Source organism: Coregonus lavaretus (assembly GCF_964263955.1).
Source record: "Coregonus lavaretus genome assembly, contig: HAP1_SCAFFOLD_4885, whole genome shotgun sequence".
In the NCBI taxonomy this organism is placed as follows: Eukaryota; Metazoa; Chordata; class Actinopteri; order Salmoniformes; family Salmonidae; genus Coregonus; species Coregonus lavaretus.
The window spans coordinates 11,458-33,653 of NW_028163001.1; the positions used below are offsets into that span (position 1 = coordinate 11,458).

Here is a 22,196-nt window from a genome sequence, read left to right on the forward strand (position 1 = left end):
ACATCTTTATTTACGTACACAACACGAACAAAACAACAAACCAAACGATACGTGAAGTCCTAGGTTAAACACCAAAACAAACCTTACGGAAGAAGATCCCACAAAACAAAAGTGCCAAAAGGCTGCCTAAGTATGGCTCCCAATCAGAGACAACGAGCCACAGCTGTCTCTGATTGGGAACCACCCTGGCCAACATAGATATACACAATCTAGACCACCCATAGACAACTAAACATAACAAGTCCACACCCTGGCTCAACATTTAAGAGTCCCCAGAGCCAGGGCGTGACAGTACCCCCCCCCCAAAGGCGCGGACTGCGACCGCGCCAACCAAACACAACAGGGGAGGGGCCGGGTGGGCATTCCGCCTCGGAGGCGGATCCGGCTCCGGGCGTGACCACCACTCTCTCGCTACCCCCCCGTAGCGCCCCTGGCCTGGCCCGCTGGCCGGAGCTGGACTGGACACCGGTGGAGCGGATTGCTCAGGCTCCGGTGTGGAGCAGGCACAGGCTGTGCCGGACTGACGACGCGCACCACTGGCTTGGTGCGGGGAGCAGGAACGGGCCGGACCGGGCTGGCGACGCGCACCACTGGCTTGGTGCGGGGAGCAGGAACGGGCCGGACAGGGCTGGCGACGCGGACCACTGGCTTGGTGCGGGGAGCAGGAACGGGCCGGACCGGGCTGGCGACGCGCACCACTGGCTTGGTGCGGGGAGCAGGAACGGGCCGGACCGGGCTGACGACGCGCACCACTGGCTTGGTGCAGGGAGCAGGAACGGGCTGGACCGGGCTGACGACGCGCACCACTGGCTTGGTGCGGGGAGCAGGAACGGGCCGGACCGGGCTGACGACGCGCACCACTGGCTTGGTGCGGGGAGCAGGAACGGGCCGGACCGGGCTGACGACGCGCACCACTGGCTTGGTGTGGGGAGCAGGAACGGGCCTGACCGGGCTGACGACGCGCACCACTGGCTTGGTGCGGGGAGCAGGAACAGGCCGGACCGGGCTGTGGAGACAGACTGGAGGTCTGGAGCGAAGAGCTGACACAACCCATCCTGGCTGAATGCCTATTTCTACACACTCTGTGTGAGGCATCAGCACAGGACGTACAGGGCTGTGCACTCGTACTGGCACTACAGCACGTGGCACTGGCGCAGGATATCCGGGACCGAGGAGGGGTACTGGAGACCACGAGCGTTGAGCCGGCACACTCCGTCCTGGCTCCATGCCCACCTTATCACGACACGTGCGTGGTGCTAGCACAGGACGTACAGGACTGTGCCGGACCACTCGCGGCACAGTACGCAGCTCCGCATAACTCGGAACCTGCTCAGTCTCACGCTGCCTAGCCTGAGTACGAGGAGTTGGCTCTGCTCTACCTCTAGGCTCCGCCAACCTCCCTTCCAGCCCCCCAAACCTGGTGGCCTCCTCTCCTAATCCGCCGATATGTCCTGTAGCTGCCTCCAGCATCCCCGTCGTCCATGCCGTGTGCCCCACCCAAAAAAATGATTGGTGTTGCCTCTCGCCTGTCCGATGACGACCCGGTTGGCGCCGCTTCTCCTCTCCTGCCTGGGCATCCTCCCTCATCGCCCTCCGGTAGCGGACGGCCTCCTCCTCTGTGATTCTCCCCCAACCGAGGAGGACATCTACCAGAGTAACCTCCTGTTCCATACCTGCCGTTTGCTCCTGCACACGCTGCTTGGTCCTATTTTGGTGGGATCTTCTGTCACGATCGTTACATGATGCGGACCAAGGCGCAGCGTGGTAAGCGTACATCTTTATTTACGTACACAACACGAACAAAACAACAAACCAAACGATACGTGAAGTCCTAGGTTAAACACCAAAACAAACCTTACGGAACAAGATCTCACAAAACAAAAGTGCCAAAAGGCTGCCTAAGTATGGTTCCCAATCAGAGACAACGAGCCACAGCTGTGTCTGATTGGGAACCACCCTGGCCAACATAGATATACACAATCTAGAACACCCATAGACAACTAAACATAACAAGTCCACACCCTGGCTCAACATTTAAGAGTCCCCAGCGCCAGGGCGTGACACAATGACCTTGAGCCTTCTTGGATTGGCACTTCTAATGTAAATCTATGGCAGCACCCAAGGGGCTTGAACTTTCTAGCTCTCCCTGTAGATTTGTTGGTGACGTAGTGTCCCCATGAGTGACAGAACACTGAGCCAATCACAGTGCCACTACAGAACATTACCAACCCCTACGCTCTGTATCTTCCACTGGCTCTCCCACCACCACAGAAAGGAAAGAAAAACTAGTCAGTTGTAAAACTCAAGAAAGCAAAAATGAGACCATGTTTGTATGCGGCTTTATTAACTCAATTATTATTTTTATTTTTTACATTGTTTGCAAACTGATATTTAACACGTATTAATGCCAAAATAACAGGCAAAACAGGCAACACACAAAATATATATATGACATTAGTCCTCTGATTACAGTAAAGAGGAAGACAATATCACTCAAGCGGTTATCAAATGTTTCATGCCAAAATAACTGCATAAAATCAAATCAAAATTGTATTTGTCACATGTGACGAATACAACGGGTGTAGACTTTTCCGTGAAATGCTTGCTTATGAGCCATTCCCAATGATGCAGAGTTTTAAAATAATAATACAAATAAAATAGTAACAGAATAGGAATACAATAAAATACACAAGAATGGAGCTGTATACTGTACAGGGTGTGATTATCCAACCATTTGGATCAGTTTGGGTCTGTTCTCGACAGAGTACACTTTCCAGAAAGGTACATTAGAAGGCTACTCATAGCGTTATTTGATCACACCATCGCACCTGCTCTCTCTCTCTCTCCTCCGAGCCAGGGGCGTATTCATTAAAGAAACCGTTTACCATTTATAACCAAACAGAAGCAAACAGAATGAGTGTACAACGGGTTGTTGTAGGCCTAGTTTATCTTTTCCTGGGACTCCAAGAGCTAAAGAGGAATTATTAGCAATAATATTGCAGTGAATAGGCCTAGCCTATAGGCCTACCCAATGAATTTACAATTGTTGTGATAAACCACCATTTTTTTGTGCTTTCAAGACAACTGGGAAACCGAAAAAAAAGGAAGGGAAAAAAACTTGGTCAAATCATGACGTCAGTGATCTTCAGGTCGGAAAGTCGGAGCTTAAAAAGATGTCAGAGTTTCCGACTTTGAATTCAGAGATGAAAGTTCCGTTTCTCCCATTCGGAGTTCGTTTGTTTCCCGAGTTCTTAGTTGTCTTGAAGTCACTGAAGTCGGAAGTCGGAGATTTCAGTGTCTCAAGTTGTTATGAATGCAGCATTTATGTTACGCTCTAGCTTCCTACTTCATCACTACAAGCGTTACTTTATTCGCCAGATACTCTACACGCCCACGTTCTGGAAAGGCCAAGCACAAAGAGGGACTGATCGAACTGCCAATGGAAAGGCAAAAGCGAAATGCCCACCCAGCCGGACTCAGCTAGGAGAATGAGGGAGAATGAGAGAGAGAGAGAGAGCAGGGTTGTACACCAAATTGACATATAGTCTAATTCAATACGTAAATTCCAAAATGCTGACAAATGCTGAAATGTAATCGTTAACAGATTACATGACCCTCCCCTGGATTAAATAAAAAAATACTCAACCTTCCCGCTGAGTGAAATTGAAAAAGCATAAAGCCCTATTACCACCACACCGGCGGTCACGAGTCATGAAGTCAGTCAAATTCCACATGACCGTTTAGACACAGTAATTAGGCTTCTCCAAGCTCTGATGCTGCTGATGGTCATTAGTAGCCTACCAAACTTGCTAACTGCCTGGTACTCAGCACTCTATTGTCCCTCTAATCACTCTGACATCAATGCAAATGTAATCGAAAATCTAATCAAACACTTCATGAGCGCCCATGAGCTCATGTTGCGCAACATTTCTATAGGCTATGCAATTGCGCGAGAAAACAGAGTGATGGCCTCTATTAAAAAGAGGAGGATCCCATCAGCTTTCTATAGGCTAGACCTAATATATTTATTTCTCAACTTTCCTAATATTAAGCACATTGCTTCTCTTTACAACAGGAGTATAGCCTACCTGGCTGGCATGAAAATGAACCACAGGGAAAAGCGTCCTCCATTCGCTATTTAAGTGCATAGATTACATGTATTTTTTCCCGCTGCCCCTGTTTCTATACAGGTGCATGATAATGGTCCATTCTAAATGGAAACAAATATCACACATATATTATTTAGTATATTTAAAGACAAGATTAAATGAAGAATAGTCTGATGGGTGACAATATTAGCCTATCACTTGTGAATGATATATTATCACTTGTGAATGATGCCCAGCACAAGAATCAAAGCCTTTTTTTCTTCAAATGAAGCACATTAATCAGCTTTACAAGGGGTGTAAAGCCTAACTGGCATATATAAGCAACGCATGAGGTTCATATTTGGGGAAGATAATTTTCACCATAAAAATGCACCTTTATAATAAAAGCATGACATGTATAAATGGATTTGCGGTCACTTTTGATAGTGGTGTTTTCCACTAATGGAACATTCGCGTTTATAGCCTACTGCCATGTGCGCATTGCTGCGCTTATAATGTGAAGAAATAGCCTAATGGTTGATCAACATTTTAAGCTAAACGTTCTGATCTGTTGCAAAGGTTTTTTGATGCTAGTGGTTGTATTAATTTGGGATCTATCGCATTCCACAACCGTCCCAGACTATGTTTGGAATATTTATTTCTAGCTCAGAATAGAATAGGTCGACTTTTGTACTATTGGGGATAGTAGATTGACATAGGCTAGTGCTTTTGCTGTTCGTTAGACCTATTCATCTTGTTGGATGACGGAAAGTAAATGTGGACAGTTCATCCAATATCTTCAATATGCACCCCGGAATTGGATAAGGACGCGCACAGTTGCGTCCCGGTGTGTCTGTCTTCACTTGTATGTAGCCTTTGTGAAGGCGCAGCACACTCAGGGAGAAGGGCACAACGCAGCACTCCGGGCCGCAAAAGGCATGGATTTTTTACGGTGCATTATGGCCACAAAGGGGATTCCGCTGTGAAATTCGAGGCATTATCAAGTGCTTGTCAAATTGTGAATGAGAGTCTATTGGAGTGTGTACAGCCTGTGCACAAACTAAGCAGAGCTCATGCCTTTCAAGTGACTTTTTTCAAATCATCATTAGTCTCATCATGCTGCATGTGGGCACTCCCTCAAATCGTTTAGAGAAAATATGTATTATTTATTCAGCTTTGTTCAATTGTATTCTTCATACTATGAAATAATATAAAATAATTCCACGGAATTCTACGCAAATCTTGTCTGCTAAATGAACTAGTGTAGCCCACAGCCATATGGCATACCAGATCAGGACCTAACATAAGGACAACTCAGAGTATGCTATTCTGTTCTTCTGAAATGGACTACATTTTCTACATGTCATGTTTCTTTAGACCTGTCTAAAATAAATAATGGATTTATTGTGAAGTTGTAGGCTATATTACATGGATTTATTAGACTTTTTAAAATGGCGTGTAGGCTACATGTGGAAGCCAGGAGATGCTAAATACAGTTGAAGTCGGCAGAACTTAAAAAACGTGTTCGAGCAAAGAGGCCTACAAACCTGACTCAATTATACCAGCTCTGTCTCGAGGAATGTGCCAAAATTCACCCAACTTATTGTGGGAAGCTTTTGGAAGGCTACCCGAAATGTTTGACACAAGTTAAACGATTTAAAGTCAATGCTAACAAATACTAATTGAGTGTATGTAAACATCTGACCCACTGGGAATGTGATGAAATAAATAAAAGCTGAAAGAAATCATTTTATGTACTATTATTCTGACATTTCACATTCTTAAAATAAAGTGGTTATCCTAACTGACCTAAGACAGGGAATTTTTACTAGGATGAAATGTCAGGAATTGTGAAAAACTGAGTTTAAATGTATTTGGCTAAGGTGTATGTAAACTTCCGACTTCAACTGTATGTTTATGTTAATTAACGGTAAATTACTGTGAGACTGACAGTTATTTGCTTGACAATCATCGGCTGATGAAATTTCGTGACCGCCACAGCCCTACGCCCCCCATTTTCCTCCAGGTAATAATAATAATAATAATTGCTGAAATTTCGACCAGTCCCTTAGTGAATGAAATAGCTACAGGGCTCAGGTTAGTGAATAAAATAGCTACAGGGTTCAGGCTAGTTAATGTAATAGCTACAGGGTTGAGGTTAGTTAATGAAATAGCTACAGGGTAAAAGTTAGTTAATGAAATAGCTCCAGTGTTGAGGTTAGAGAATGAAATAGCTACAGGGTGAGTGATAGCTCTGTTTTGCCAACATACTCAGTTGTATTGTTTAGATACCTGCTGACTGCTGACAGCAAGTCAGGTCAACCCACTAAATGGGAAAACAAACCTCTCCTCTCCTCTTCTCTCCTCTCCTCTCCTCTCCTCTCATCTCATCTCCCCCCTCGTCTCTCCTCTCCCATCCTCTCCTCTCCTCTACTCTCCTCTCCTCTCATATCCCCCTCTCCTCTCCTCTCCTCTCCTCTCCTCTCCTCTCCTCTCCTCTCCTCTCCTCTCCTCTCCTCTCCTCTCCTCTCCTCTCCTCTCCTCTCCTCTCCTCTCCTCTCCTCTCCTCTCCTCTCCTCTCCTCTCTAGGTGTTTAACTGTACAGTGCAAAATGACCTCCTGTTGAAGTACTACCTGACACCTGCCTACGCCCTGGAGTTTGCCCTGGGTTTCCCCAGCAACCTGCTGGTGGTCCTGGGCTATGTGTTCTGCCTGCCAGAGTGGAAGAGCACCAATGTTTACCTGTTCAACCTGGCTGTCTCTGACCTAATCTTTCTGTGCACGCTGCCACGTCTCTCCTACCTGTACGCCAACTCCCAATCAGAAGACTGCAACTTCGGCTGCATCATCAACCGCTACATCCTCCACACCAACCTCTACTCCTCCATCCTTTTCATGGTGTGGGTCAGCATGGACCGCTTCCTGCTCATACGACACCCATCACGACATCACTTCCTGTTGACCCAGAGGGCAGCCCTCTGCTTGTCTATCGTGACCTGGGTGGCAGTTAACATCCAGGTGGCCCCCCTCATCTTCTTCATGGTCCAGGACATGCAGAAAGAGAACTTGACCTTATGTAAGGACTTTGGCAGCCTGGGGGATGTGGAGAACATGCTGGGATACAGTCTGGGCCTGACAGTGACTGGATACCTGCTGCCTCTGCTGGGGCTTGGCCTCTTCTCCTACCACATCAGCTGGCTCCTCCGTGCCCACAAGGAAGTGATACAGGGCAGGGGGACATCGTTCCGCCGGCCCGTACGGGTTGTCACTGCTGTAGCGGCCATGTTTCTGGTACTGTACCTACCTTATCATGTGATGAGGAATGTGAGGATAGCGTCACGGCATCCCTGGGCAGGGATGCATAGGTGCTCCATGGTGTATATAGAGAGTGCATACATCCTGAGCAGGCCAGTGGCGTTCCTTCATAGTGCTATTAACCCTGTGTTCTACTTCTTCATGGGAGACAAGTTCAGAGAGCTCCTATTGGCCAAGATCAGAGGCTTGGTGAGAAGGATAGAACAGATGAGGGGGTCTGCAATGTAAGATCCTGTTGGACACACACACACATGTACACACACACACACAAACACACACATGCACACACACACATGCACACACACACACACATATACACACAAACAAACTCACACACAAACACACTCACACACACACAAACACACACATACACACACACACACAAACACACACAAATGCTAAAACAAAAGGAAAATGGAGAGAAGCACCAAAATAGGAATTGCAGAAATATGATGTCAGACTGACAGGGGATATGATGTCAGACTGACAGGGGATATGATGTTAGACTGACAGGGGATATGATGTCAGACTGACAGGGGATATGATGTTAGACTGACAGGGGATATGATGTCAGACTGACAGGGGATATGATGTCAGACTGACAGGGGATATGATGTCAGACTGACAGGGGATATGATGTCAGACTGACAGGGGATATGATGTTAGACTGACAGGGGATATGATGTTAGACTGACAGGGGATATGATGTCAGACTGACAGGGGATATGATGTCAGACTGACAGGGGATATGATGTTAGACTGACAGGGGATATGATGTCAGACTGACAGGGGATATGATGTCAGACTGACAGGGGATATGATGTCAGACTGACAGGGGATATGATGTTAGACTGACAGGGGATATGATGTCAGACTGACAGGGGTCAGATCAGATCTAGCAGAGAGTCACACTCTGACCACTGACCTTACTGCTGCTAGAGATAGGTTGGGACTTTACACTATCAGGCAGTGGTGGAAAAAGTACCTAACTGTCATAGATACCTTAATAGAAAATGACTCAAGTAAAAGTGAAAGTCACCCAGTAAAATACTACTTGAGTAAAAGTCTAAAAGTATTTGGTTTTAAATATACTTAAGTATCAAAAGTTAATGCAATTGCTAAAATATACTTAAGTATTAAAAGGAAAAGTACAAGTATATATCATTTTAAATTCCTTATATTAAGCAAACCAGACGACATGGTTTATTTTTATTTTGTTTTATTTTTACGGATAGCCAGGGGCACACTCCAACATTCAGACATAATTTACAAACAAATAATGTGTGTTTAGTGAGTCCGCCTGTAACACTCTGGCTCTATGGACGTTTATATTGAGCCAGGGTTGTTCATTTTCTTGTGTTTGGGTGTATTTCATTTGGTGGTGTGTGGTATGGGTGAGTTTCATTTTGTTTGTGTCATGTGGTGATTGGTCGATGACTCCCAATCGGAGGTAACGAGTGTCAGCTGTCGGCTCGTTATCTCTGATTGGGAGCCATATATATTCTGTGTGTTTTCACCTTTGTTTTGTGGGTTATTGTTTCTGTGTTGTTGTTAGTGTGTTTCAGTATAGTACTTCACGTATCGTCTTTTGTTGTTTTTCGTGGTTTCTTTGGATTAATAAAGTCATCATGTTCACTCGCAACGCTGCGCATTGGTCCAATCCTTCAGACGATCGTGACAGAATAACCCACCCCAAAAGGACCAAGCAGCGTAACAAGCGGCAACAGGACCTACCTACACAGGAGTTATGGACGCCTCCTAAGGTCTGGACATGGGAAGAGTTATTGGACGGAAAGGATCCTTGGGCACAACCGGGAGAATATCGCCTCCCTCGTGAAGAGCTGGAGGCAGCCAAAGCCGAGAGGAGGTGGTACGAGGAGGCAGCGCGAAGGCGAGGCTGGAAGCCCGTGGAAGAGAGGCAACCCCAAGAAATTTTTGGGGGGGGGCACATGGCTTGGGCAGCTGGGCAGCAGGAGGCTGCCACAGGTAGAGCTGGAGAAAAGGCTATCGGATTACGGGAGCCATTGGCGAGTAGAGGGAGGGAAGTTGTTGTGGCACGGCATGAGAGACTGAAGTGTGTTCCCAGTCTGGTCCGGTCCGTTCTTGATCCCCAGTTAAGGCCAGTGGTGGGTGTTCCCGGTACGGACCGGTCTGTTCCTACTCCACGCACCAGGTCCACGATGTGCGTCGCCAGCCCGGCCCGGCCTGTTCCGGCCACTCGCACCAGGGATAAGGTGCGCGTCGCCAGCCCAGCCCGGCCTGTTCCTGCTCCACGCACGAATCCTACGGGGTGCGTTACCAGTCGGCCAGAGTCTGCCGTCTGCCCAACGGCGCCTGAACTGCCCGTCGGCCCTATGGCGTCTGAACTGCCCGTTTGCCAAGCGCTGCATAAGCCGCCCGTCTGTACTGAGCCTGCAAAGCCGTCCGTCTGCCATGAGCCTTCAGAGCCTTCCGCCAGACAGGAGCCGCTAGAGCCTTCCGCCAGACAGAATCATACATCTGCTATGGAATCAGCAGGAGCCGACGCAGCCCATACTAGACTGGAAGCTCGGGTTCGGGACCAGGAAGAGCAGCTCCTGCAGATGGGAGCCGCCCTGCTGGAGATGTTGACTGCAATCCGAGGCTGGGGTCCGCCTCCACCGCCAGTCTCCCAGCCAGCACCATCAGCCAGCTATGAGCAGCCAGATCCGTCAGCCAGCCATGAGCAGCCAGATCCGTCAGCCAGCCATGAGCAGCCAGACCCGTCAGCCAGCCATGAGCAGCCAGACCCGTCAGCCAGCCATGAGCAGCCAGACCCGTCAGCCAGCCATGAGCAGCCAGATCCGTCAGCCAGCCATGAGCAGCCAGATCCGTCAGCCAGCCATGAGCAGCCAGATCCGTCAGCCAGCCATGAGCAGCCAGATCCGTCAGCCAGCCATGAGCAGCCAGATCCGTCAGCCAGCCATGAGCAGCCAGACCCGTCAGCCAGCCATGAGCAGCCAGACCCGTCAGCCAGCCATGAGCAGCCGGATCCGTCAGCCAGCCATGAGCAGCCAGATCCGTCAGCCAGCCATGAGCAGCCAGATCCGTCAGCCAGCCATGAGCAGCCAGATCCGTCAGCCAGCCATGAGCAGCCAGACCTGTCAGCCAGCCATGAGCAGCCAGATCCGTCAGCCAGCCATGAGCAGCCAGACCCGTCAGCCAGCCATGAGCAGCCAGACCCGTCAGCCAGCCATGAGCAGCCAGACCCGTCAGCCAGCCATGAGCAGCCAGATCCGTCAGCCAGCCATGAGCAGCCAGATCCGTCAGCCAGCCATGAGCAGCCAGATCCGTCAGCCAGCCATGAGCAGCCAGACCCGTCAGCCAGCCATGAGCAGCCGGACCCGTCAGCCAGCCATGAGCAGCCGGATCCGTCAGCCAGCCATGAGCAGCCAGATCCGTCAGCCAGCCATGAGCAGCCAGATCCGTCAGCCAGCCATGAGCAGCCAGATCCGTCAGCCAGCCATGAGCAGCAGGATCCGCCAGAGCCGTCTAGCCAGGATCCGCCAGAGCCGTCCGGCCGGGATCCGCCAGAGCCGTCCAGCCTGGATCCGCCAGAGCCGTCCCGCCAGGATCCGCCAGAGCCGTCCAGCCAGGATCCGCCAGAGCCGTCCAGCCAGGATCCGCCAGAGCCGTCTAGCCAGGATCCGCCAGAGCCGTCCAGCCAGGATCCGCCAGAGCCGTCCAGCCAGGAGCCGCCAGAGCCGTCCAGCCAGGATCCGCCAGAGCCGTCCAGCCAGGATCCGCCAGAGCCGTCCAGCCAGGATCCGCCAGAGCCGTCCCGCCAGGATCCGCCAGAGCCGTCCCGCCAGGATCCGCCAGAGCCGTCCCGCCAGGATCCACCAGAGCCGTCCCGCCAGGATCCGCCAGAGCCGTCCCGCCAGGATCCGCCAGAGCCAGCCAGCCAGGATCCGCCATCTAGTCAGGTGATACCCCTTAGCCCGGTGCTGCCCTTTAGCCCGGTGCTGCCCCTTAGTCCGGTGCTGCCCCTGAGTCCGGTGCCGCCCCTTAGCCCGGTGCTGCCCCGTAGTCCGGTACTGCCCCTTAGTCCGGTGCTGCCCCTTAGTCCGGTGCTGCCCTTTAGCCCGGTGCTGCCCCTTAGTCCGGTGCTGCCCCTGAGTCCGGTGCCGCCCCTTAGCCCGGTGCTGCCCCGTAGTCCGGTACTGCCCCTTAGCCCGGTGCTGCCCCTTAGTTCTGTACTGCCCTTTAGTCCGGTACTGCCCCGTAGTCCGGTGCTGCCCCTTGTCCCGGTGCTGCCCCTTATCCCGGTGCTGCCCCTTATCCCGGTGCTGCCCCTTAGGCCGATGCTGCCCCTTAGTCCGGGGTTGCCCCTTAGTCCAGGTGGGGTTAGGTGGAGGGTGGTCATTGGGAGGAGGCTACCAAAGCAGGTTGTGACTGTGGTGGGGTGGGGATCACGACCGGGGCCAGAGCCGCCACCATGGACAGACGCCCACCCAGACCCTCCCCTAGTCCTGATGTTGGTGCGCCCGGAGTTCGCACCTTTAGGGGGGGGTACTGTAACACTCTGGCTCTATGGACGTTTATATTGAGCCAGGGTTGTTCATTTTCTTGTGTTTGGGTGTATTTCATTTGGTGGTGTGTGGTATGGGTGAGTTTCATTTTGTTTGTGTCATGTGGTGATTGGTCGATGACTCCCAATCGGAGGTAACGAGTGTCAGCTGTCGGCTCGTTATCTCTGATTGGGAGCCATATATATTCTGTGTGTTTTCACCTTTGTTTTGTGGGTTATTGTTTCTGTGTTGTTGTTAGTGTGTTTCAGTATAGTACTTCACGTATCGTCTTTTGTTGTTTTTCGTGGTTTCTTTGGATTAATAAAGTCATCATGTTCACTCGCAACGCTGCGCATTGGTCCAATCCTTCAGACGATCGTGACACCGCCAGATCAGAGGCATTAGAGATGACCAGAGATGTTCTCTTGATAAGTGTGTGAATTGGTCAATTTTCCTGTCTTGCTAAGCATTCTCAATGTAACAAGTACTTTTGGGTGTCAGGGAAAATGTAGGAGTAAAAAGTACATAATTGTCTTTAGTAATGTAGTGAAGTAAAAGCAAAAGTTGTCAAAAATATTAATAGTAAAGTAAAGTACAGATACCCAAAAAAACTACTTAAGTAGTACTTTAAAGTATTTTTACTTAAGTATTTTACACCACTGCTATCAGGCAGAGCAGAGACAGACAGATTGATAGACAGACAGACAGGCAGACAGACTGATAGATAGACAGATAGACATCTCAGATATTATTTTCAGTCCTCTTAAGAATGTTTCAATGTCAATACAATCAAATAGGAGGGTAACAGTATCAAACTCCTGACAGCCTAGTCTTGAGGCAAGCACAATAACCCAGATCCAATGAAGACAGGGAACACAGGGAAGACAGGAAAGAAATGGAACACAGGGAACACAGGAAAGACAGGGAAGACATGAAACACAGGGAACACATGGAACACAGGGAACACATGGAACACAGGGAACACATGGAACACAGGGAACACATGGAACACAGGGAACACAGGGAACACGTGGAAGACAGGGAAGATAGGAAAGCCAGGGAAGATAGGGAAGATATGGAACACAGGGAACACAGGGAACACAGGGAAGACAGGAAAGACAGGAAAGACAGGGAACACAGGAAAGACAGGAAAGACAGGGAAGACAGGGAACACAGGGAAGACAGGGAAGATAGGAAAGACATGGAACACATGGAACACAGGGAACACAGGGAAGACAGAGAAGACATGGAACACAGGGAACACAGGGAAGATAGGAAAGACAGGGAAGACAGGGAAGACAGGAAAGACAGGGAAGACATGGAACACAGGGAAGACAGAAAAGACAAGGAAAAGAGGAAAGACAGGGAAGACATGGAACACAGGGAAGACACGGAACACAGGGAACACAGGGAAGACAGGGAAGACATGGAACACAGGGAAGACAGGGAAGACAGGAAAGACAGGGAACACAGGGAAGTCAGGGAAGACATGGAACACAGGGAACACAGGGAAGACAGGAAAGACAGGGAAGACATGGAACACAGGGAAGACAGGGAAGACAGGGAAGACAGGGAAGACAGGGAACAGAGGGAACACAGGGAAGACAGGAAAGACATGGAACACAGGGAACACAGGGAAGACAGTAAAGACAGGGAACACATGGAAGACAGGGAAGACAGAGAACACAGGGAAGACAGTAAACACAGGGAAGACAGGGAACACAGGGAACACAGAGAAGACAGGGACACAGGGAAGACAGGAAAGACAGGGAAGACAGGGAAGACATTGAACACAGAGTAGACAGGAAAGACAGCGAAGACAGGGAAGACAGGGAACACAGGGAACTCAGGGAAGACAGGAAAGACAGGGAAGACAGTGAAGAAAGGAGTAGGCTACATTTTGGTTAGTAGCATTCTGAGTGTTGATGTCTTTGAGCCCAAACTGAAGACTGATTGGCTTATTTAAGACTGATAGGCTTGTCTCGCTCTCTCTCTCTCTCTCTCTCTCTCTCTCTCTCTCTCTCTCTCTCTCTCTCTCTCTCTCTCTCTCTCTCTCTCTCTCTCTCTCTCTCCCTCTCTCTCTCTCTCTCCTTCTCAATCTCTCAATTCAATTACATTTACATTTAAGGGCTTTATTGGCATGGGAAACATATGTTTACATTGCCAAAGCAGGTGAAATAGATAATAAACAAAGTGAAATAAGCAATAAAAAGTATAAAGACATTTCAAATGTCATATGTCTATACACAGTGCTGTAACAATGTGCAAATAGTTAAAGTAAACAAAGGGAAAATAAATCAACATAAATATTGGTTGTATTTACAATGGTGTTTGTTCTTCACTGGTTGCCCTTTTCTTATGGCAACAGGTCACAAATATTGCTGCTGTGATGACACACTATGGCATTTCACCCAATAGATATGAGAGTCTATCCAAATTTGATTTGTTTTCGAATTATTTGTGGTTCTGTTTAATCTGAGGGAAATATGTGTCTCTAATATGGTCATACATTTGGCAGGAAGTTATGAAGTGCAACTCAGTTTCCACCTCATTTTGTGGGTAGTGTGCACATATCCTGTCTTTTCTTGAGAACCAGGTCTGCCTACAGCTACCTTTCTCAATAGCAAGGCTATGCTCACTGAGTCTGTACATAGTCAAAGCTTTCCTTAATTTTGGGTCAGTCACAGTGGTCAGGTATTCTGCCACTGTGTACTCTCTGTTTAGAGACAAATAGCATTCTAGTTTGCTCAGTTTTTTTGTAAATTCTTTCCAATGTGTCAAGTAAATATATTTTTGTTTTCTCATGATTTGGTTAGGTCTAATTGTGTTGCTGTCCTGGGGCTCTGTGGGGTCTGTTTGTGTTTGTGAACAGAGCCCTAGGACCAGCTTGCTTAGGGTACTCTTCTCCAGGTTCATCTCTTTGTAGGTGATGGCTTTGTTGTGGAATGTTTGGGAATCGCTTCCTTTTAGGTGGTTGTAGAATTGAACAGCTTTTTTCTGGATTTTGATAATTAGCGGGTATCGACCTAATTCAGCTCTGCATGCATTATTTTGTGTTTTATGTTGTACACAGAGGATATTTTGCATGCAGAGTCTCAATTTGGTGTTTCTCCCATTTTGTGAATTCTTGTTTGGTGAGCGGACCCAAGACCTCACAACCATAAAGAGTAATTGGTTCTATAACTGATTCCTCTCTCTCTCTCTCTCTCTCTCTCTCTCTCTCTCTCTCTCTCTCTCTCTCTCTCTCTCTCTCTCTCTCTCTCTCTCTCTCTCTCTCTCTCTCTCTCTCTCTCTCTCTCTCTCTCTCGCTCTCTCTCTCTCTCTTTCTCTCTCTGCCTTTGTCTCAATCTCATTAACCTGTAATGTAAACAATGTGACAAAACAATCTTGTCTCCATGATGTCAACTACTTTATGGAATTGTGTTAGACGTGATGTTCCTCTCTTTTACTGATAGGATCGAAAGAAAGGCAGCACTGCTCTCGGGGCAGCTTTCTCCTTTCAAATTTTACCTTAACGTTAGGCTACACATCATGAAATATATTGACGCAAAGATTTGACAGTAGCCAAATAGTAAAATAAAAGTCAATTGAATTAACATTAAATTGATTTCAATGTCATTGAAATATATAATAATATATAGGCCTATAGTCTATACTGTAGGTAGGCTATTTATAATATATAGGCCTATATTCTATACTGTAGGTAGGCTATTTATAATATATAGGCCTATAGTCTATACTGTAGGTAGGCTATTATAATTATAGAACTATATTATATACTGTAGGTAGGCTATTTATAATATATAGACCTATAGTCTATACTGTAGGTAGGCTATTTATAATATATAGGCCTATAGTCTATACTGTAGGTAGGCTATTATAATTATAGAACTATATTATATACTGTAGGTAGGCTATTTATAATATATAGACCTATAGTCTATACTGTAGGTAGGCTATTATAATATATAGACCTATAGTCTATACTGTAGGTAGGCTATTATAATATATAGACCTATAGTCTATAGTGTAGGTAGGCTATTATAATATATAGACCTATAGTCTATAGTGTAGGTAGGCTATTTATCTTTTAATGCAGTCACCTTGGTTTTCATTTGAAGCATATTTTTATCCTTCGCAAAGACTTTGACAACTTTGTATTTGTAGTGAACTTGGTTGCAGTCACAGCGAGACTGTGTTTAGCGGAGATCTCCTGTGTATACAGTGACACGGGAGGGCAAACAAAGCATCTAACGCTGTTCTACAAGTGGTCTGAGGCAGGCGTTAGATTAACAAGCGTTTTCAAGCTGCAACGTTAATAATGATGGTTTTAGGAAACAGCTCGGCGATTTAACAATGCTCCTACGAATGTTCTAACGATTGTTGTGACGAGGACCCAGGAGGAGGTCGTGATTTACAATTACACATTAACATGGGAATCAGGGTCACCCTTACTGCCATTGAGTGGGTTACAAGAGCTGGAATGTGCTTCATTACATGACAGGGTCATAAAGTCCACCAGGAACCATAACTCATCTGTTCACCACCTTTCTTTACCACCCTAAGTATCCCTGGAAAGGGCAAGAGACAAAAAACTGAGTCAAAAGGAAAAAATTTTTGGGTGAACAAAGAGTAAAAAGGGTACCAGAACATAATAAACATGTTTCTTATCAATATATTATACAGAAAAACTTACGTTTTGATATGATCCTAATATACATTGTGATATTTATTTCCTCCGCTTTCCTACGTTATTGAAAATATAATATGCATTTCACGATAACATAAAATGTATGTATCTTATTCAAGACGTGTTTAGGATCTATGGATTGCTTATTTCCTTTTAAAGATTGTGAAATTGTTCTCTGTACAGAAAAAAAAAAACATTCTGGGGAAAATGTATGAGGAAATCTCAGGTTTATCTCATATGAACATTAAATGTGTTGAGTTCTCTGAACCAATGAGGCGTTCCCAATGTCACACTGTCCGGCCATTAGTGCCCGCCTTTTGTTAGTCTCCCTATAAATCGGAGGACTTACTAAACAGATAATAGAATCTGAGAAACCTTAGGAGATCAAGTTCCTCAAGTCGAGGCCACGCCTACACCACGATCCCATCTCCCTGGAAACTGAGTTGAAAACTCAGCCAAAAGACAGATGGGAATTGAATCGACATGAGAGAGGAGAGCCGGCATAACAAAGAATTGTCAATCTTGGACTGAAACAGAACTTTAGGAAATGGCCTCTGAACTCAGAGGCACGTCTTCCTCACGGAGAAACAGAAGAACGAATGGCCCACAAGAGTGGGGTCTAGGACACCTTTATGCCGTATGCTGCAACACAAAGCTGACTGCACCAAGAGACGGTATTGACGCGGGTCGAGGAGTGAGACAATGAAAGAGAGAGAGAAAGAGATTTCCCCAAAATTATCATTCAGTACAAAGAATTTGAAACTATAAAAAATGAAGAAAACATCCAATATTTATTGGGTGAAAGCCAAAACGTGCAGTTTTGGCAGCCAAATATGTGTCCTCCTGCCACAACCTGAGGGACAGCCAGTGAAAAGTGTAATGTAATGTCAATAATATTTCCTGTTTTGTTTTGGCTTTCATAGCATGTAATGTGTCTTCTCAGTCATGTTGAGACTGGTCGACTACTATTGCTTTAATGTATTGTTATTCTCATTAATATTGTTGTTGTAGTTGCTGTTAATGGTAATCCCATTTCCACTACTACTATTATTATTGCTGTTGGTCCCACCATTTTTATTATATGTATACTTTGACAATGTAAGTAGTTTAACTTGCCATGTCAATAAAGTCTATTGAATTGAATTGAACTGAATTGAGAGAGAGAGAGAGAGAGAGAGAGAGAGAGAGAGAGAGAGAGAGAGAGAGAGAGAGAGAGAGAGAGAGAGAGAGAGAGAGAGAGACAGAGAGACAGAGAGACAGAGAGAGAGAGCGAGAGAGGACCTGACCATTGACTTAGTAAATATTTGACATCATTATCTGTTTCCTTCTTGACTATTCAGCAAAATGATAACGTTAATAGTGCAATGATCTGTTTGTGTGAGTGTGTCTGATCTCCAAACGTATTCAACACAGACTCACACAAACACACACACTCACACACGCAAACTCACACACACAAACTCACACAAACACACACACTCACACACACACACACACTCACTCACACACACTCACACACACACACTCACACAGACACACACACTCACACAAACACACACACTTACACACAAACTCATACAAACACACACACACTCATACAAACACACACACTCTCACACACACACTCACACAAACACACACACTCACACACGCAAAATCACACACACAAACTCACACAAACACACACACTTACACACAGCATTCCTGCTTGGCTTCAGGCCTTTCCAGGCTATTTCCCCATCATAGAAAATGCAGTTAGCCTAAATGAGTGTTGCAGTGAAACACATCACTCACTGGGACGGGTGACTCAATTTTGTTAATACTTTTCACAGTGTAGCTGGCAAGCAATGCTCGTAGCGCTTTCCTGCAGTCGAAAGACAAAAGCGCCCTCTAGTGGCCTCATGAGTGAAATGTTAATACTTTTTTCAGAGTTTCATAATTAATAAAATAAAATAAAATGTTTCTATGTCAACCAGTTTTGTTATATTTCAGTCTTCTGTGATGTATATAAAGTGTAATATTGGGATGCAAACTAAAAATGTAATACAATTAAACTGTATCTGACATGGTACAGGTGTCTTCTTTTTTTAAGCCCATAACCATGTGTGTGAGGCGTATACTTTTGTTTCAAAGTATATCTGTTTAATACTACCATTTTGTGTGACCCTGATTTAGCCCACTGCAGTAAAAGGTTAACAAACAACGAGCAAGCAAACAAGGTGTAGAAGATTAAGAAACAGACGTTCTGTAGGGTCATCTTTGGTATCGCCATAGTCCAGTATTGGATTGATTTGAATTCATGCTATAGTTAATCGTATACTTCAAATCAATTCTAGATGCATGATGAAATTCCACCCCTCCAGGTTTTATCCTTCACTACCTGGCCCATCTATATGCATCATGATGTTCTCTGAATGCATACTGACCCCATGACACATTCACTCTATAGTTAATTCATGCTTATACATTATTTTATTTTTCATACTGGCCCCCCCGTGGGAATCAAACCCACAACCCTGGCGTTGCAAACACCATGCTCTACCAACTGAGCTACATCCCTGCCGGCCATTCCCTCCCCTACCCTGGACGACGCTGGGCCAATTGTGCGCCGCCCCATGGGTCTCCCGGTCACGGCCGGCCATGACAGAGCCTAGATTCGAACCAGGATCTCTTGTGGCACAGCTAGCACTGCGACGCAGTGCCTTAGACCACTGCGCCACTCGGGAGTACAAACCTCTCCGCAGGGACCCCTGGGATGGAGTTCATGTCCCAGTGGTTTTCAAACCTCTCCTCAGGGACCCCTGGGATGGAGTTCATGTCCCAGTGGTTTTCAAACCTCTCCTCAGGGACCCCTGGGATGGAGTTCATGTCCCAGTGGTTTTCAAACCTCTCCTCAGGGACCCCTGGGATGGAGTTCATGTCCCAGTGGTTTTCAAACCTCTCCTCAGGGACCCCTGGGATGGAGTTCATGTCCCAGTGGTTTTCAAACCTCTCCTCAGGGACCCCTGGGATGGAGTTCATGTCCCAGTGGTTTTCAAACCTCTCCTCAGGGACCCCTGGGATGGAGTTAATGTCCCAGTGGTTTTCAAACCTCTCCTCAGGGACCCCTGGGATGGAGTTCATGTCCCAGTGGTTTTCAAACCTCTCCTCAGGGACCCCTGGGATGGAGTTCATGTCCCAGTGGTTTTCAAACCTCTCCTCAGGGACCCCTGGCCATTCCATGTATTTGAACTCTAGCTCTCAGCGGACCATCCACCGTCTTCTTGGTCAACCCCTCCTCAGGGTTGGGAAAAAATTGACTTACTTTGACTGTGAAATGTGGTTGTCACAGGAGGCCGCTGAGGGGAGGACGGCTCATAATAATGTCTGGAATGGAGTCAATGGAATGGAGTGAATGGAACGGTATCAAACCCATGGAAAACGTGTTTGATGTGTTCGATACTATTCCGTTCCAGCCATTACTATGAGCCTGTCCTCCCCCAATTAAGGTGCCAACGGCCGCCTGTAGTGGTTGTCTTACCTAGCTATCTTAAAAGAGAAGATAGCTTCTTTTACAACCAAATCTCTATTCACTTCCTCTTCCTCATTGTGCAGTACGGGGGGTTCTGAAAAAACATGAACAAATGCTCCTGATACGTCCTTTTAGAAACGGAAAGGCTCTTAGTATAGTGATGCAGACCTTAAGTTGTACACATGAAATTGTGTCATTTCGAACTTTATCGCCAATATTAGATTGGGTCCTCATTTTAAAGTTGCGTCATACTTCAGCACAGTTTGCGGGGTGCTGTGGAATGTTATGGCATCTTGGAGTGCATGACTTCATAGGATTTTACTGTCAGCCATTGTTGCCGTTAATGCTAATATGACCACCAGAGGGCGTCATTGAGGGCGTCTTTATGAACCTTGTTGGCGCTTGCTTCCTTTTCCAAATAATCCTACAACGGTCCATGCAGGCCAGACGTTTTTATTTCCTACACCGTATCCGAAAGAGCATATTCCAAGGTTTTTAATTAACCTACTTTTGAACACAAAATGTTTTACAGATGGTCTCTCTTTCAAAATATGTATTCTTAGAATAACCACAGCCTACTAATGACAATCAGCAAATACCAATTTGGGGAAAATATCCTTTCTATTGTATTCTGTTAAATTCCATCATATTCATATTGTAAAGGACTGGTTAGTAAGCAGGTGAGGTTTGCTAAATGAACAGGTTCATTTCATTGACATGGCGTAGCCATAGCTTCAGCTACTATAGCACATGGTGCTTTGAGGATGAAATGCTCAGAAAGTGTTTGTCTTTTATGCTATTTATCTCAATGTAGGCCTACTGCTAGAGTGTAAAATACACAGATTTAGGAAAAGTCAGAGACAGGTGGGTTCAAGGTTTTTATTGAAATGAAGTTATTGAAATGACGTGGAGCTGTAGGCCTAAGTGTCCTGTTTACTGTAGCTGTTTTAGCTTAACTTACTTATTGGCATAAAGGCCTACTTCAATATACAGTATATAAATCATTCATTAAATTTGTGCACGTCATCCCACAGCATCCCATGTCTTTAAATACAGTCTAGCATTTTAGTTATAAAACAAAATAACAAAGGGAGCCTTGATTAATTAAACCATGAATAAACCGCAACGTCAGCTAAAGCTATTGAATTCACGAATGCTTTTGACAGTTTTTAATATTGGCTGTACTAGAGACTTAAAAAATTTGTTTTTGTTAGAACAGACTTTATGGGATTGATTATTTTTTGTTTGTAAATTGTTATTGTGTTTGTTGTGCTGTTTATACTGTTAGAAATTGAGCTTAATTAAATTGATTAATATTATGGTGTTTCTATTCCAAGAAAAATGAAAATGCATTTTACAGTAGCCTATGTAGGTACAACGTGACCGGTCGGGAGTAGGTCTAGGTACAACGTGACCGGTCGGGAGGTAGGTCTAGGTACAACGTGACCGGTCGGGAGGTAGGTCTAGGTACAACGTGACCGGTCGGGAGTAGGTCTAGGTACAACGTGACCGGTCGGGAGTAGGTCTGGGTACAACGTGACCGGTCGGGAGTAGGTCTAGGTACAACGTGACCGGTCGGGAGTAGGGCTAGGTATAACGTGACCGGTCGGGAGTAGGTCTAGGTACAACGTGACCGGTCGGGAGTAGGTCTAGGTACAACGTGACCGGTCGGGAGTAGGTCTAGGTACAACGTGACCGGTCGGGAGTAGGTCTAGGTACAACGTGACCGGTCGGGAGTAGGTCTAGGTACAACGTGACCGGTCGGGAGTAGGTCTGGGTACAACGTGACCGGTCGGGAGTAGGGCTAGGTACAACGTGACCGGTCGGGAGGTAGGTCTAGGTACAACGTGACCGGTCGGGAGTAGGTCTAGGTACAACGTGACCGGTCGGGAGTAGGGCTAGGTACAACGTGACCGGTCGGGAGTAGGGCTAGGTACAACGTGACCGGTCGGGAGGTAGGTCTAGGTACAACGTGACCGGTCGGGAGTAGGTCTAGGTACAACGTGACCGGTCGGGAGTAGGGCTAGGTACAACGTGACCGGTCGGGAGTAGGGCTAGGCTAC

The 22,196-nt window shown here is 46.7% G+C and overlaps 1 protein-coding gene across 1 annotated transcript; it reads left to right on the plus strand.

Annotated features, from left to right (window-relative positions):
* Positions 1 to 6,677: 6,677 nt before the first annotated feature.
* LOC311118591 (succinate receptor 1-like) lies at positions 6,678 to 7,631 on the plus strand (the record flags this gene model as incomplete). The annotated part of the gene is made up of 1 exon (XM_084193381.1): positions 6,678 to 7,631. A coding segment is annotated over one exon (954 nt), but the record flags the coding sequence as incomplete, so codon positions are not given.
* Between the last annotated feature and the right edge of the window lie 14,565 nt (positions 7,632 to 22,196).